General features: G+C 42.3%; 1 protein-coding gene across 5 annotated transcripts in view; it reads right to left on the bottom strand.

The window, feature by feature from the left end:
- Window positions 1–482: 482 nt before the first annotated feature.
- Usp3 (ubiquitin specific peptidase 3) overlaps window positions 483–15,853 on the bottom strand; it is an 81,545-nt gene continuing 66,174 nt past the window's right edge. For all 5 annotated transcript variants that reach the window (XM_021171886.2, XM_029481109.1, XM_021171884.2 and 2 more), the window contains exons 9-15: window positions 14,686–14,832; window positions 11,478–11,584; window positions 11,301–11,381; window positions 4,885–5,003; window positions 4,527–4,640; window positions 4,352–4,419; window positions 483–2,870 (exon numbers count right to left, since the gene is read on the bottom strand). In XM_021171886.2, coding sequence (XP_021027545.1) covers window positions 2,705–2,870; window positions 4,352–4,419; window positions 4,527–4,640; window positions 4,885–5,003; window positions 11,301–11,381; window positions 11,478–11,584; window positions 14,686–14,832 — 802 coding nt within the window. In that variant the 3' untranslated portion in view covers window positions 483–2,704. The remainder of the gene's footprint in view (window positions 2,871–4,351; window positions 4,420–4,526; window positions 4,641–4,884; window positions 5,004–11,300; window positions 11,382–11,477; window positions 11,585–14,685; window positions 14,833–15,853) is intronic.

Here is a 15,853-nt window from a genome sequence, read left to right on the forward strand (position 1 = left end):
CCTGCCTCTGCTTCCTGAGTGCTGGGACTAAAAGCAAGCGCCACCACCGCCTGGCTTGCTCTGCCTGGAAACAATTCACAGAAGAGCCCAGCTGGTGAGGCGGGACTAGGATGTGATTCGTTCTGCAGTCAGAACGAATGGTCACGTGCACAATGGCATCCTCTTGGCATCATACAGACTACTAAGTTTTAATGGCCAATGATCTTGGCATGGCCACCACTCCCTTGAGGGCTACTGCCCAGTGGTGACAGTCACAAACATCTTTCCTGTGCTGTGGCATCTTCTCGGGGCTGTCAGAAGACCCATGCTCTGGAACCAGTTCTTACCTGAGCCTTTCCAAAGCCTGGGCAAGAGGTGACTTCAGCAGTTGGAGGACCATGAGAGAGTTTAGGGGACAGGGGAGGTTATAATGGGGTAAACCAAAGAAGTGAAATAAATCTGAGCAGGTTCCACAGGTGTGACACACGACACTCAACCAGGGCCAGCGCATATGACTGGTTTAATTACATCATCTGTCACTACACACTGAGTAGAATACAGTGGATAAGCTTAGGGTTCTCCACCATGGAGAGACTTGTGTTGCCACAAACTGTTTCTATCCCCACCTGTGTGGGAGGACTTGGAGTTTCCTGTTGCCATGGCTGTGGACAGGATATGCGTGAGGCCCTGCCTCAGCATATGCTCTGAGCAAAGTTGCATGCAGGTTAGAACACACGTGGGAAAGCCCTAGACAGCACAGAGAGAAGCCTGTAACCGCTGCAGTAAGGCTAGATTTAAAACAAATAGGCACATGTACTTCATCATGGGTGTTCAGATGGGCACTGTATATGGGTGCAGTCACTTTCTCAGAGAGTCTTCATGGTGTCACTTAGCCATTGCTGCTGAAGTAAAACCAAGCAATAAAGCTGCTACAAAAGTTCCAGAGATGATTCATCCCCTTGTGTGCCAGTGTGGCCTGTCTAATGACCACTCTCCCCACAGCCCAGTCTGCTGCTGTTCCACCTGGCCTGACAGTGCCAGCTCTGTCTGCGTGTTGTGTAAGTCATTACAGTTGCCCAGTCAGAGGCAAAGATATAAATGCCAGAGGAGCCTGGATTAGTAGGAGCTGTGTGCAACGTTAGATGAGACTCATTTAGGCTTAGCTGGGATGTTATCACAGTTCTGATATATTAGAGCAAAGCATTCAATCCTCCATCTGTGGCTCAAATCAGCAGACTACTAGAACTGCACATGCCTCTACCTCATAGAACTCAGCACAGTTCCTCTTCCTGCACTAAATCTAAGCTGTAGTGCTTACACATGTCACAGCTTTGTTGTTCTGCATAAAGTTTAGACCCGTGTTGTGCGAGAGAACCCTATGGAAAGGTACTTGCAATGCACTGTCCTGTACCCAGCCCTGACATAACTAGTGTGACCAAGGACACACTAGTCACATGGTCGTTGTACTGAGGGATTCAAGTTAGTGTATTAAGGTGCTGATCCAGTATGTGATTTCTGTTCTGAGAGAATGAAGATTTCTCTAGCTAATATTAAAGTGGAATTGAGCCACATCTCCATCAACTTCACTGGCCAAGGAAAGCTACCAAACTTACTTTTAATAGAAAAAATAAGATTACTAAAAAGTCTGCATGAAGTGCACTTTGTCCCTCGAGGAGGTAGATGTGGAACAGGCTGTGTTGGAGTTGTACACTCTGACTTACAGGTTTCAATACCTGCAAACTCAATCACTGGCCTCCAGCATTTGCCACTAGCTGCCTTCTTTAAATGGTCCAAATTTCAATTTGGGTTGAATCCAAATAGTGCTTCTAACCTATTTCTGTGAACAGTATTTTTTAAGCTACTGAATTTAATAAAAACTATTCTTGTTCAGAGACAATGCTTTCACCTGGTTCTGCTTCAGGCAGGGAGTGAATTAAAACCCAGAGCTTCTATGACTCCACTTCTGCCTGGAAGTCAGGTCTGGAGGGTAAGATCTCACCTTTGATGGTCAGACAGATCCACACACAGGACATACCTCTACCATGCAGCTGAATCGCAGGGCTTTTAAACACTTATTTGCACTTGTCAGTGTTCCTAGCCTGTCTGCCCCCAAGAAAATATTAAAAGAAGACCAGAAACAAGAAATAGAGCAATTCTGGAACTTTAGCACAGATGCAACGGAACTGACAGATTTATTTAATGCTGAGAAACAGCAACCCTGAGACACAGGCAGTGGTGATGGCCTGGTCTACTGACCTTCAGCTACTACTGCCTACAGTCAGAAGGAATTCCTGAGCAGTCACTGTGAAACCGGTGGGCCACAGACCTGCACACACGATCCTCACGATGGAGTCGCTGACCTGGCTGCTATGAAGACGGCAGTCAGGGTGGCTCTCAGCATGTGAGTATAGAGCAAATGCAAATGTGCCTCGGTGAAAACTGAAAACATTAATATAAAAAGTCAAACAGAACTAAGTTCTGGAAACTACATATAAAAATTGAATTATTACAACTAAAGCAGCCAATCAAAATGCCTGCTGAGGTTTTCTGGTAGAACAACAACAAAAATTAGTTGGTGCCATGTTGGGTAAGTCACTACCACTGACCAAACTAAACCCCAAACTGGAAATTGAAAAGTGCATACTGAAATTTGACTCTCGGATCAAGTATTTATGGAAAATGGAAATGTTGTCCGGTGTAGTTGATGAATCGTGGTCAGGAGGTATTACAGTTTTTCTGCTCCAGCTCTGGCCTGACGCTCCACATAAAACAGGATGTAGGCCTTTGCCTTCCCAACGGTCTCCTCATCAGTCACTGTCACAGTGCTGTCATTGAAATGGAACCAGCGGCCTTCGTGGACTGCATATGCTGTGTAATGTCCAGAACCAACCCTGTAAAGAAAAGGCAAAAAGTTAAAAAAAAAAAAAAAAAGACTATAGAGTAAAATAGTAAACACAAAAAGGTCTGGGTGTTGCATGCCTTTAATCCTAGCATTTGGGAGACAGAGAAAGATGGATCTCTGTGAGTTTGAGGGCAGCCTACTCTACATCGTAAGTTCTAGGGATACGTAGTGAGACCCTGTCTCAAATGATGAGAAAAGGCTGCAGAAGTCACAGAAGGATCTTTACAGCTGAGCAGTGTTAAAGGTCATCAATTTTCATAAGCACAGTAATTAGAGAATAAATCCTAGAGATCTCTAATTTGAGATGCTTAGTTGAGCTCTTATGTTTACCTTCCTCTAAACCCACAGACAAGGAATATATTGACACTGGGAAACAATACACCAACTGACCACAAAAATGAATTTAGAGAACAAAGAAGATGGCACTGAGCCAGTACAGAAGCTAGGGAGCTGTGGACATGCTTGTAAGCATTTGAAAGCATAAGAGGAAGCCTCTTGTCTAGTGAGACAAGAGCAGGTGGCCTGGAGACCTCTACAGCTGCTACAAAGATCCTTAGCATAGTCTTGTTCTCCCATGTACTGGGAAGAAAACAGCGGTGGGGGTGAGGCTATATGACGCAGTCACGGTGGAATCCATGCAGAGAGGCCGCAAAACTGTCCAGTGCCAGCAATGTCAGGAAGACACTGCAATAACCCAGCTATAAAACAAGAGTAGGATGTCAAGGGAAAAAAGGATAATTATTGCCAAATACAAAGTTGCCAGAGGACTGACAGGAAGGATCAGACAGACTGGAAGACAACTCAGCAAAATCTCTATCTTTAGCAGGGATTCCAGGAATAAAAAGTGAGGCAGAATATAAAAATATTTCCATTAGTAAAGACACTAAGAGTGTCTCTGTTAACTACTAATGTGGAATATACCTGACTTTTCTTATGTCCATGGAAATCCTACAAACTTAGAAGCAACAGGATGCTTATAAAGGAGTAGGGCTCAGTCTCCTGCCAGACTCAGAGTTTTAACAAGCTGATGGAGCCACGTCTGCAGTGAGGGAAGGAACTGTGACATGGGTGGTGGCCTGCCCAAGTACACTGGTCCAAGTTTGAAAGTAAAATAATGATTCTTTATCAGACCAGAAATGAAAAGGGTACCCAAAGTACAACCCAAACTTCCAGGATGGAAAAAAAAAATCAGATGTTATTTGGCAAAACTAAAAACTAATCTTTAAAAGTAGATGACAAAAGTATTTCAAATATTACCACCTCTTCAATTTGAACTGGCTTAAGGAACTGATCTGTAGTGGTACATAGAAAAAGATGGAGCACTCCTGATTCTCCTTCCTCATGCTTCACAGCATCCTCGCAGCATCCTGCACCCCTATAATGACTGGGACAATTGGTGTGTAACTAGAAATTGCACACCATCTTGTATGGCTACCAAGTCCTCCCAACTCTGATAAGCTGACAACTCACCCAGAGCCATGGTGTACAACCACAGCAGCGAGGTCATACAGGCAACTGTCTGGACCACTGTTCTCCGGCTACAGAAAAAAAAAAAAGGGTACCCCAAGGGCTCAGTTAGGAGCAGTTGTCAAGGGCAGCCCAGTGCCTACTTCTCTGTGAAGACTTCCTCCCCCGGCTTCCTTACCTCTAGTAGGTAGCACTTCATGTCCAGGCCTCTCAGTGGAAATTGAACGTATGTATCGACTTTGTTTCTTAAATACGCTGTCCAGTGAAACCTTTTCAGGTGCAAGCACAGCGCCTGGTGACAGAGTAGGGTGGAGACTGAGAACCGACTCCAAGGTGACTCACCTTTCAGTGCCTACCCAGAACTACAGGCTCAGGATATTAGGTGCCCCAGTTTATCTTCTGATGACACCGCTCTCTTCCTGTGTACCTTATAAATCATCAGAGGTTTCAGTTTTGACTGCAAACCTCACAGACAAATCCAGAACTGCTCATGTAATTTACCTGAAAATAGACCCTAACTGAAACACATCACTGACCTTGGGAAGTTTTTGAATCCAAAACTTCTTTGTGGACTTTTGTTTCTTTTTGCACTTATGGCACATATACAACTCTGTCTCATCAAGTTCCTCTAGGTCAGTGAAGCTGCGAAGACAATCTGTGAAAAGATTGGGGGTTGACAGCATTATAGTGAGGTGGCTTTTATAGGGCACTGTGAAGAAAAAGACTACTTTGAAGTAAAATGACCCAGGTCAATTCTAAAATGAACATAAGAGTGTAGACAGTTAATCTCAGTCCTTTGTTCCCTAGATAAGGCAGAGCTTCTATATTTCTTTTAAAGATATTAATTGATTAATCTGTTGTTTGGTAAACTGGCCAGCCACCTAACTCTGTAGGTGAGGCTCTGTTCATACATGGTCTGGCTGCTTTTATACTGCAAGAGAAGACGAAAGACCTCTGTGCTCACTGGGCCTGTACAGCAAATGTTTCTGAACTCCTGCTACGGTTAGTAACGTAGAATCTGTCTATGAAAGATACATATCCTGTGTGGAAAAATACAAATGTTTCTGTACCCAACTCTCAAAACAAGAAACTGACTCTAATACTTGAGAAACCTGAGTCTACACCATGTCTGGTAGAGCCGTGGAGTGGAGACCCGTGCAGGTGCTTCGTCAGATCCAGGTTACTAACTTCCTCAGATTCTCCCTGATCGTGGCCCCCAGCTGCTGGGTATTTAATCTCTTTACTTTTTTTTTTTTTTTTTTTTTGGTTTTTCGAGACAGGGTTTCTCTGTGTAGCCCTGGCTGTCCTGGAACTCACTCTGTAGACCAGGCTGCCCTGGAACTCAGAAATCCACCTGCCTCTGCCTCCCAAGTACTGGGATTAAAGGCGTGCGCCACCACTGCCCGGCTCTTTACTGATTTTTATAAACTGTGCATTCTTAAAACAGTGAGCTTCCTTGGCAACTTGGGTAGCAAGTGAACTTGGCTAGGCAAGGAAAAGCAATGATGTCACTGCTCTCAGGAGTTTCAGGTTAGTTAGCCTTAGTCTCCCTGCTCTAGGGCCAGAACTGATTTTCCCTAAGGGCAATGTCTAGCTGAGCTTAGGTGTGGCCTGATACTTGATGGGCCACCATGGAAACCTAGACCCATGCATTTGGCACTGTGCTTTTGCTCCATGATAGCAATACCTTCGAGTCACATATAGGTTCCTGCTCAGCTTCACTTCCTCCTCTAAACCTTTCTCAGCTTTCTCTTCTTTCCTCAGCTTGATCTAATGGAGCCTATTTATCCCAGTGGTCCTCAAGGCATACTATTTCAACTTTACCCTTCCTAGAGCAAGCCTCAACTACTAAACCCAATCTTGTAAGTAATATAGAGGATGCTGTATCCTCGGGGTCTCTCTAGTTCCACTCACTGTAACCACAGAGATCAAGGGCTACAATGCAGACTGGCTGGCACTATGACACCCTTTAGATGGTCACTATGGTGCTCTCAAGTTCTGAAACTAACCATGGGTGTTTTCACCAACCAGTGTATACCGCATCACTGTAAAAGACTGGTTGTGGTAGGGTTTAGAGGATGTGGAAAAGTGGCCATGGAATGAGGAATACTACAGTTTTCATATTCAGCATTACTGTTTAACACTCAGACTAGGAGAAAAGAACTCAGCATGATAAAAAGCCAGATGAACATGCTCTGTTCAGTCAGAGCAATGAGGCAAGAAGTAGAAATAAAAGACAATCTAAAATGGAAAGGAAAAATTAAAATCTATAAATAGAGTGATTTTATATGTAGAAAATCCACGAGTTTAATCAAGAAGTTAAAGTACATGGTCAGAAAGACAACATTAGCAGGACGCCACTTGCTTCCAAACTTGAGAGTCAATGCAGTTCCAACAGAATTTCCAGCAAGGGGTCTGTGAGAAGCTGTACTGACAACTCACAGCGTCCAACACATCAGCAAGAGGAAAGCTGACCCCACCCAACTGCCCTATAAAATTAGTCAACAAAATGGTGAGGAATCAAAGACCAGAAACAGCCCTCATAAGTGGTTCACACTTGACAAAGAGCAGAGGCAGCGAAGCTTTGGAGAAGCAGTACTGGAACTTGGATAGCCATGTTCCAAACAACTCAGATGGGTCAAAGATGTCATTACAAAACATGGACTCTTCAAAGATGGCACAGAACCAGTTTAGATGGCTCTTTAGATGGCAGTGGCTGTAACACCAAAGGCAGGTCCCAGGAAAGCACTTACAAAATAGATGGTATGCAAAAGATACTGTTAGAATTGAAAAGACAAGATACCAAGTCACTCACAAACACGAGTGCACTTCCATACACTAACAATGCATCAGCCATAAAGGACACATGATGATTCTATTTGCAGTAGCATAAAAACATAAACACATAGGAACATGTTAAAGCAGCAAAAGACTTGTAGATGAAAACTGTAAAGTATTGATTGAAAACAAACATGAAAATTCTCCCCCTGGCTGTGGATTATTCCAGCATGGACAGCACTGTTTTTTAGAGGGGTAACTAATAAGTTATTGCCAGTCTCTTTTGGTAATGGAAATTGTTGCTTTCAGGAAGTTGATGTCTTAGATCAGTGGTTCTCAACCTTCCTAATGCTGTGACCCTTTAATACAGTTCCTCTTGTTGTGGTGGCCCCTAATTATTTTACTACCTCAGAATTGTTACATTGCTAATGTTGAAAATTTTAATGTAAATATCTTGTGTTTTCCAATGGTCTCAGGTGACCCCTAAGGCCCAAAGTGGTCTCAACCCACAGATTGAGAACTGACTGCTTTAGAGGTAGATACTGAGATCTAAGGAGTGGATATCGACATTTCAGAGCAACTCATTTGCAACTTTTGGAACTGAAACATAAAATGCACAGGATACTAGCTGCCCCCCATCTGCCATGCCCATGGCTAGTACACCTCAGCAGCCATGTGGGAAGGATGAGGCTCCAGCACACTTCACATAAGCAATAGCAAAGCAGGTCTATACACCAGCACACCAGCACTCTGCCATAATCCTGTGTAAGCGTTCCTCAGTACAGCTTGTCCTGTTCTCTGCACTGGCTCCCAGTGTCTCCTTACCCTTCCTGTCCTCTTAAGATGCTTACACAGTGACTAGCCCGTATTTTTCCTCACCTAAATTAGAAGCAAGAACAAGATTAGGAAAAACCAAAATGCACTAGAAGGTATGAACTGGTAATTCCACGGTGACTGTGAGCGGTAGATGCTAGACTTGATGGCTCTGACTGCTTTAAGAACTCTATTCATTGCCTCTCCTCCTCCCTCCTGTTCAGCTGGCTCAGGAGCTTCCCATCTCCCATGACAGATGTGATCGTCATATTATTACAGCTGCATCAGGTCAGAGCTGAGTAAAGGGACAATGGCAGGACCTGGCTGGGGGATCTGCCCATTGCAGCAGCCATCACTCTGCGATTTCCAATAGCTCCCTTCCCTTAGTGTTCCAGGAACCCCAGTACTTTATCTCATGGCAAAACAGAAAACAAGCCCAATATGCCCATCCCATAACGCCAGCCTTTTATGTTTTAGGTTGTTTTGTTTTGCCTTCTTGAGACAGGGTCTGTGTAGCTCAGGCTGGGCCAGAGCTCAGGAGTGCAGCTGTATACTTATCATACCTAATCTGTAAACCATTTTCAAGTCACAGTGTTAAATAGCCAAATCTTTAACCATGGTAAAAATCTATCAATAGCCTAAAGGATGATATCTTCTTCTGGGTTTTTGTTTTGGCCAGTTTTCCCCAGATTCTAAACTTACAAGGTTTCTTACAAAAAACAAAAGCAAAAAAGGTGTGTATGTGTCGCACGCACATGTGCATGTCTGTCAGTTTGTGTATACACTCCTGTGTATGCGCACAGAGGCAGGAGTACCACCTGAGATGTCATTCTCAGGCATGTCACCCACCTCCTTGGAGAGAGTTTACTTTTTGGCCTAGAGTTCACTAACCAGAGTGGCCACCAAGTTTTAGAGACCCTCCTCTGTCTTCCTCCCCAGTGTAGGGAGCACAAGTATGCCTGGCATTCTTACATGAGTTCAGATTTCTACCTCGGAAGTGTATAACTTGTAGGCAGCAATGTTAGAACTTTAAAAATTCTGCATTGCAAAGTAGACAAAAAGACATTAGTCATAAAGAGATTATAAAGCTCCCGCACCCCCACACATTTCAACTGTGTCATAGTTTGTAGGTTTGTTTTTATTTCTTTCATAGTGGATACATGACTTCAAATTCCTGGGTATCAAAACCATTAAAAATAAATAAGTGATGTAATTGACAGTGGCAGTTTAAACCTCTCAGCGAAGCTCCGTGGGTTCAGAATGGGCTTTCTAACTATACAGAAGTTTACTGAAATGGATAGGATTAGAAATTGAGCAAGTGTTAGAGTAGCTTGCTGTGTGATATCTTTGTGAATTAATTTTTTAGACTACTTTGCATGTTTTTTCTGGGCTGGCTAACTTAAACTATTTACATTTAAGATTACTACTAATATGTAAAGTTTTCTTCATTTATCTGGTGGTTTTCTGTTTGTTTTGTGTGTTTTTTTGTTTTATCTCCTTTTTTTAATTATTTTATTTTATTTATTTATTATATGTAAGGACACTGTAGCTGTCTTCAGACACTCCAGAAGAGGGCACCAGATCTCGTTACGGATGGTTGTTAGCCACCATGTGGTTGCTGGGATTTGAACTCTGGACCTTTGGAAGAGCAGTCGGGTGCTCTTACCCACTGAGCCATCTCACCAGCCCTCCTTTTTTTTTAATTTGGTAGTTTTCTGTCATGCAAATGTTTCACTTTTAGTGAGTTCAGTACATTCATGTGTTTTTCATAATAACAGCTACCATGCTGTTGTTTGAATACATAATTTAACTTCATTTCGGCTGTAAGAACTACTATAAATATAATGAGTAATCTCCAAGTTACTTTTCTCTTGCTGCCTTCAGAATTACTTTGTCCTTCTGACATGTTCACTACAACACACAGTTGGTGAGGGTCTTTCTGTTGAACTTGGATGCTCTGAGCGTCTAGTGTGTGTGTGGGCATCCAGTTTCTCAGAAGTCTTCAGTGCCTTTCACCTTCCCTTTACTCTCTGGAGGAAGTCCTACTTATGGGGCTCTCACAAACACTTCCTCATGGCATACAGTTTCCAGTTCTGTGTTCACCCACAGTGTATGCAGGTCACACATGACTAGTACCAGAGCACGTGGCTTTGTCTGCAGTTCTGGAACTCTAGGACATGGATGGCTATTGTTCTGATCTCAAGGACAATTCTAGGTAATACTAGAAACTAAAACTGTAGGTGAGAGCATCTTTAGTTCCTATGTACAAAATCCAACTGATGCCAGGCGCAAGGCCATCTTAGCTGTGTTTCTGGATACGCAGTCCCAATGTCCTCAGTTTTCCAAGAGGACAGCAGTAATAACACTGGTGTTTGGGCACAAGCAGTTATGAATGGGACTCAGAAGAGCTGCCTTCTCTATGCCCTAATGTGAGATGTGGCCTATCAGTGGTTGGTAAAGTGCTTAGACTAGATCTAGGGTGGCACAGTGATTTGCTCTTGAAGCAGCTCCTCTCACAAAGAATCTCAGGCTAGAGACTATGGATGGGGTCCTGTGGTTGGGCCTAGTGTCTGCTCAAGATGGAATTGCTGGCATTTTATTGCTTACCCTTTCCCTTGCTGTGGAGGAACCATTGGCTAGGACTGTTAAAGTCCTGCAATTTGCTTTGTCCTAGTTTCTGGTGCCTTTCAGACTCCCTATGCTGATTTCTATAGTTCCCCTACCCCCTCAAAACATCACTTCTTAAGACACACTTCTTTGCACTGAGTGTGGGGACACAAGTCTTGAATCCCAGCACTTGAGAAGCCATGGTGGGTGTTAAGTAGAAGGTGCAGCCTGGTATACCCAGACGGTTCTAGGGCATCCAGGGCTGCAGTTTCCTTATGTGCCTAATGGCACACAAGGCACTTTCATACAGCCATCTGGAGTCTTTCCCCATAAATTTTCAATCAAGTCTTTTTCAAGTCCTTATCTAATACTCATTAAGGAAAAAATAAAATCTCCTACAGTACATGAGAATTTTAAGGGTCTTGCCATTAAAAGCCAGTCTTGGGACCTACCCAGACATTACATCACTTGGTTTCTGAAACTACTGTTGTAACTGTGAAACTCCATTAAGTATTCTTTCCATTGTTTGAAGATTTGTCTGGGATAAACTAAATCCTGTTTTATTTGGCTAGAAAAAAGCCAATATTAAAAAGATAGAAAAAAAGGAACAAATCTAAGTATTTTCCCCTTCATTGAGATACATTGTGAAATAGGATCTGGGGGGTAAGAACAGCACAGCTGTGAACCACATACAGATCAAACACTGAACAGACTGTGAGCTCTAACAGGAACACTCAACATTAAATGCACTTACCTCTTAAGGAGCAAACTGGCCCATTTTCCTGATTCTTAGAACGCTTGCTTCTGAACTGACTTGGAATATCTAAGGAGAGATCTTAAAAGGAGATAACCAGAGTTGTTAAAGGCATGTGACTTCACTACAGGTTTACCGAAGAACACAGCAGTATATCCCCTGGTCAGTACGTCTTACCTAGGAATGGATCAAACTTCCTCGACTCTGTCCCACATATGAGGCAGTTGACCTCGTTCTGGAGAATTCCTCCAAATATTGCTGTGACAACAGTTGATGCTCCATTTCTAAAGACAACAGCACATGGAAAACAGCTTGATAAAATGTTCTTTTGATCCTTAAAGCATTAACACTGGACAAACAGATCTCATATATGACTGTAATGACTGTATAAAGAACCACATGACAGCTTCATTATCCCTAATTCACCCCTCAAAAAAGAAGCAACTGCCTTACATTTTAATCTTTCACTTATGCAAGGCCTTGCTGAGGATACAGAATGTTTCAAACTATTTGATCCTCAACCTAAAGAAGGCATTTAATACAGACCGAGTAAGAAGTGCTGTGTATTTGTAAACAGTTCCTTATGAAACAAAGACAAACTTAACCACCCTAGTACTCCATTAACAGTTATGTCTCTGCTCCAGCTCCATTGACAAAACATGGAAAGCAAAAGGAAGATACCTGACTCCAAAAACTTGCTTGAGAGGAAATCCTTATACCAAACAGCAGTTCGAGTGTTCACCATTATTTTATCAGTAAAAAGTAAGGCAATTGGGAGCTGGAGAGATGGCTCAAGAGATTAAGAGCACTAACTGCTCTTCCAGAGGTACTGAGTTCAATTCCCAGGAACATGGTGGCTCACAACATCTGTGATGGGATCTAATGCCTTCCTTCTGAAGACAGCTACAGTGTACTCATATATTTAAAATAAATAAGTAATTCTACAAGAGGGGGGTGAAGGAAAGAGAAAAAGCCAAGCAACATCTCCTCTTGCTGGTATCTTATCCACAGACTCAGGAACAAGAAAGAGCACCTGGAATGGTGAGTGTCCTGTATACGAGCTCCATTCTGAGCATCCCTGTTTGCCAAGTGAGCATTCATAGCTGCGTATATTCTGCTATTCCTGCTTTTCAGACTCAGATGCTGAGACATAGAGTTAAGACTCAGGTCATACAGCTATTCTTCACACTAAGCCCTTTATTTAACCAAGACACTATCAATGGGTAGTGAGGTAGGTGGCTCAATGTCTGCTCTCATTAATAGTGCTATGATGGTCAAGTGTCAGGCCACATACAATCCCAGCACTCAGGAGTCTATGGCAGGCAGATCTCCAAGAGTTCAAGACCAGCCTGATTTACATAGCGAGTGCAGTGAATGCACAGTGTGACCCTGTCATCAACAACAACAACAATAATAATAGTAATAATAAGTGTTAAAACAAATTCTTGTATGTGAGCCCTGTGGGACTATAAGCAATTACTTGAACCAGAAAATAAACCCTATTTTGCCTCCACAACTAGTTTCTCTTAGACTGAACAGCACTTCCTGCATCACATGTAGTTAAAACTACTTTCATGATGCAGACAAAAGTCTACCCAAGCAACTTCTCCACTGCACACATAAGAAATGGATTTTAAAAGGATGAAGGGACATTAAGAACTACAAGACATAATAACCATTTCAGGTTTTCCATTTATACTGTGTCATAACCAAAGAAAACTTGAAATATACTGGACATGAAGGGCAACAGCTGACCCTTTCATGCCAGTGTGCATATGCGCACTTGCCATTAGCTGAAATGAAAACTGCTTCATTAAAGTAGTATATTAAAACTCATTCCCATAATCACTTCCTGGAAGAAATCAAGTTTCAGCCATCTGATGGGTATAGCATTAAGATTCATAAATAATTTTCAAAGTGCTCTCTGTTCTGTTGTATTACATTTTTATCTCATCACCACCAATTCCTCCCTACAAGAAATGCTTTTTAACAAGTATCACTAGATCATAAAACATCTCTGTTCTGGCTGGTTTTGTGTGTCAACTTGACACAAGCTGGAGTAACCACAGAGAAAGGAGCCTCCCTTGAGGAAATGCCTCCATGAGATCCAGCTGTAAGGCATTTTCTCAATGAGTGATCAAGTGGGGAGGGCCCACTGTGCCATCCCTGGACTGGTAGTCCTGGATTCTATAAAAGAGCAAGCTGAGCGAACCATGGGAAGCAAGCCAGTAAGCAGCCCCCCTCATGGCCTCTGCATCAGCTCTTGCTTCCTGACCTGTTTGAGTTCCAGTCCTGACTTCCTTTGGTGATGAACAGCAATGTGGACGTGTAAGCTGAATAAACCCCTTTCCTCCCGTGAAATGAAGGAAATAAAAGGAAAGCTTGATTTTAGTACTTGATATTTTTTCCCTGGCTGTCCTGGAACTTACTCTGTAGACCAGGCTGGCCTCGAGCTCAGAGATTTGCCTGCCTCTACCTCTCGAGTGTTGGGATTAAAGGCATACAACACCACTGCCCAGCTAAAATTACTAGTCTTTAAATACAGTAATACTGAAATTGGTCCTAAAAGAATATTCTATGAAGATTATATAGTGCAATTCCATTGGAATGCCCATGGCATCATAAGATAATGATACTCTCTCATTTCATAGAAGCTATCTTTGATAGAGGCCAATTTAGTATTTTTTATATATGAATATGCCAAGATAATATAGAAACATAAATTTTTATTTAACACTAGTTTTAAACTCATGCTAGAAGGACAGACAGCTTGACTGGATCTTAAGTCTTCCCTTTCTACACTGCACTCTGTCTGGAACTGGAGAAACCTGGCAGTTCATACTAGTTACTTTTCTGTGACACGGTAGGATTTGAGGGTAAGTGCCAACTACCAGATAGTACTAGTGAACCCCACTTACTCCTTTCTTCCTTTCTTTCTTTCTTTCTTTCTTTCTTTCTTTCTTTCTTTCTTTCTTTCTTTCTTTCTTTCTTTCTTTCTGGAAAGTATCTTATAAATCCCTCTCCTAGTTAAAGAATCCTGCATAGATAATACTAGCAACAGAAAAAGGCTGAGCATGGTGCCAACATGCAAAAGGCAGGCATAATCTGTGAGTTCCAGGCTAGCCAAGGGCGAGACAGTAAAGCTGTCATTTAAAAAGAAAAAAAAAAAAAAAGTAAATAATTAGAATCCAGACTGAAATAATAATTTCTTTCTCAGCAAAACAAATATTCTTATATCAGTGTATGTTACAGGCTGTTAATCTATAGGCTTGTTAATAAACAAGACAAAAGATTTGTTCATAGTAAGGGACAAGAAAAAAATGACACACAGCAATACCAGAAGACATTTCTGAGGGTTCTAAAGTAGAAGTAAGCTGAGTCTTACATGCAGCATTTGTTACTTGCAGACAGTGTAGAATTCTCCTGTAGAATTGCTGAGCGGGAAACACCATTGAAGCCACCCTGAAGTTCTAAGTGTAGATGATCCAAAAGGTAGCGCATGAATTCATGGGCATCCTGCTGCTGATAACCCCTTGAAGTAAACAAAAATAGTATGTGAGGATGTTCTGCTTGTCCATTAAACATGATGAAGGTCTGCAGCCTCATGCTCACAAGCATGCCTCCAGTAGCCCACACCCTCTGCCTCACAATGTCTGTATGGGATACCTATTTCTCTTTAATTTCAAAAACCACAGAATATTAGAGTTAATTGGGTTTGTTGTGACTTTCACTGATCTTTTTACTTTAGAGATATATTGAGGGACAAATGGAGGTGGTAGCATGTGATTTACCTAAAATCCTAGAAAAGTCATAGAGACGGCATACAAATTTGCACCTTTTAGATGGACCCTGAAATTTCCCACTCTCTCAAAGGTCCTTCCTAGAAAAGACCTAAATCTTTACATTTTAAAGCTTAATCTAATTTGAAAACTACATTTAAGCCTACACTAAAAGATCTAAGAAATTTAGAGCACTTATATATGTTTAAAAACTCATTCTTCCATCTAAGAATTAAAGTTAATCTGGGCCCAGTAGGGAGATGGCTCAGTTGATAAAATGCTTGCTTTGCAAGCAAGCAAACCTGAGAGCAGTCCTCCAGAACCCATGTAAAACAGCTGGACACAGCACCACACAACACGTCTGTCATCTCTGCACTGCTGAAGAAAAAACAAAACACAAAAGGACCCCCTAGGGTTCAAATGCCTGGTCAACCAGCATAGCTGAATTGGTGAGCTTCTAGTTCAATGAGAGATCCCATATCAAACAGAAAAAGGAAGAAAGAAAAGCTAATTTTTAAATATTTTTTAATTTTTTAATTTTTTCTTCATTTACATTTCAAATGCTATCCCAAAAGTCCCTAATACCCTCCCCCCGCCCTGCTCCCCTATCCACCCACTCCCACTTCTTGGCCCTGGCGTTCCCCTGTACTGGGGCATATAAAGTTTGCAAGACCAAGGGACCTCTCTTCCCAATGATGGCCGACTAGGCCATCTTCTGCTACATATGCAGCTAGAGACACAGGCTCTGGGGGTACTGATTAGTTCATATTGTTG

Source organism: Mus caroli, chromosome 9, assembly GCF_900094665.2.
Source record: "Mus caroli chromosome 9, CAROLI_EIJ_v1.1, whole genome shotgun sequence".
NCBI lineage: Eukaryota > Metazoa > Chordata > Mammalia > Rodentia > Muridae > Mus > Mus caroli.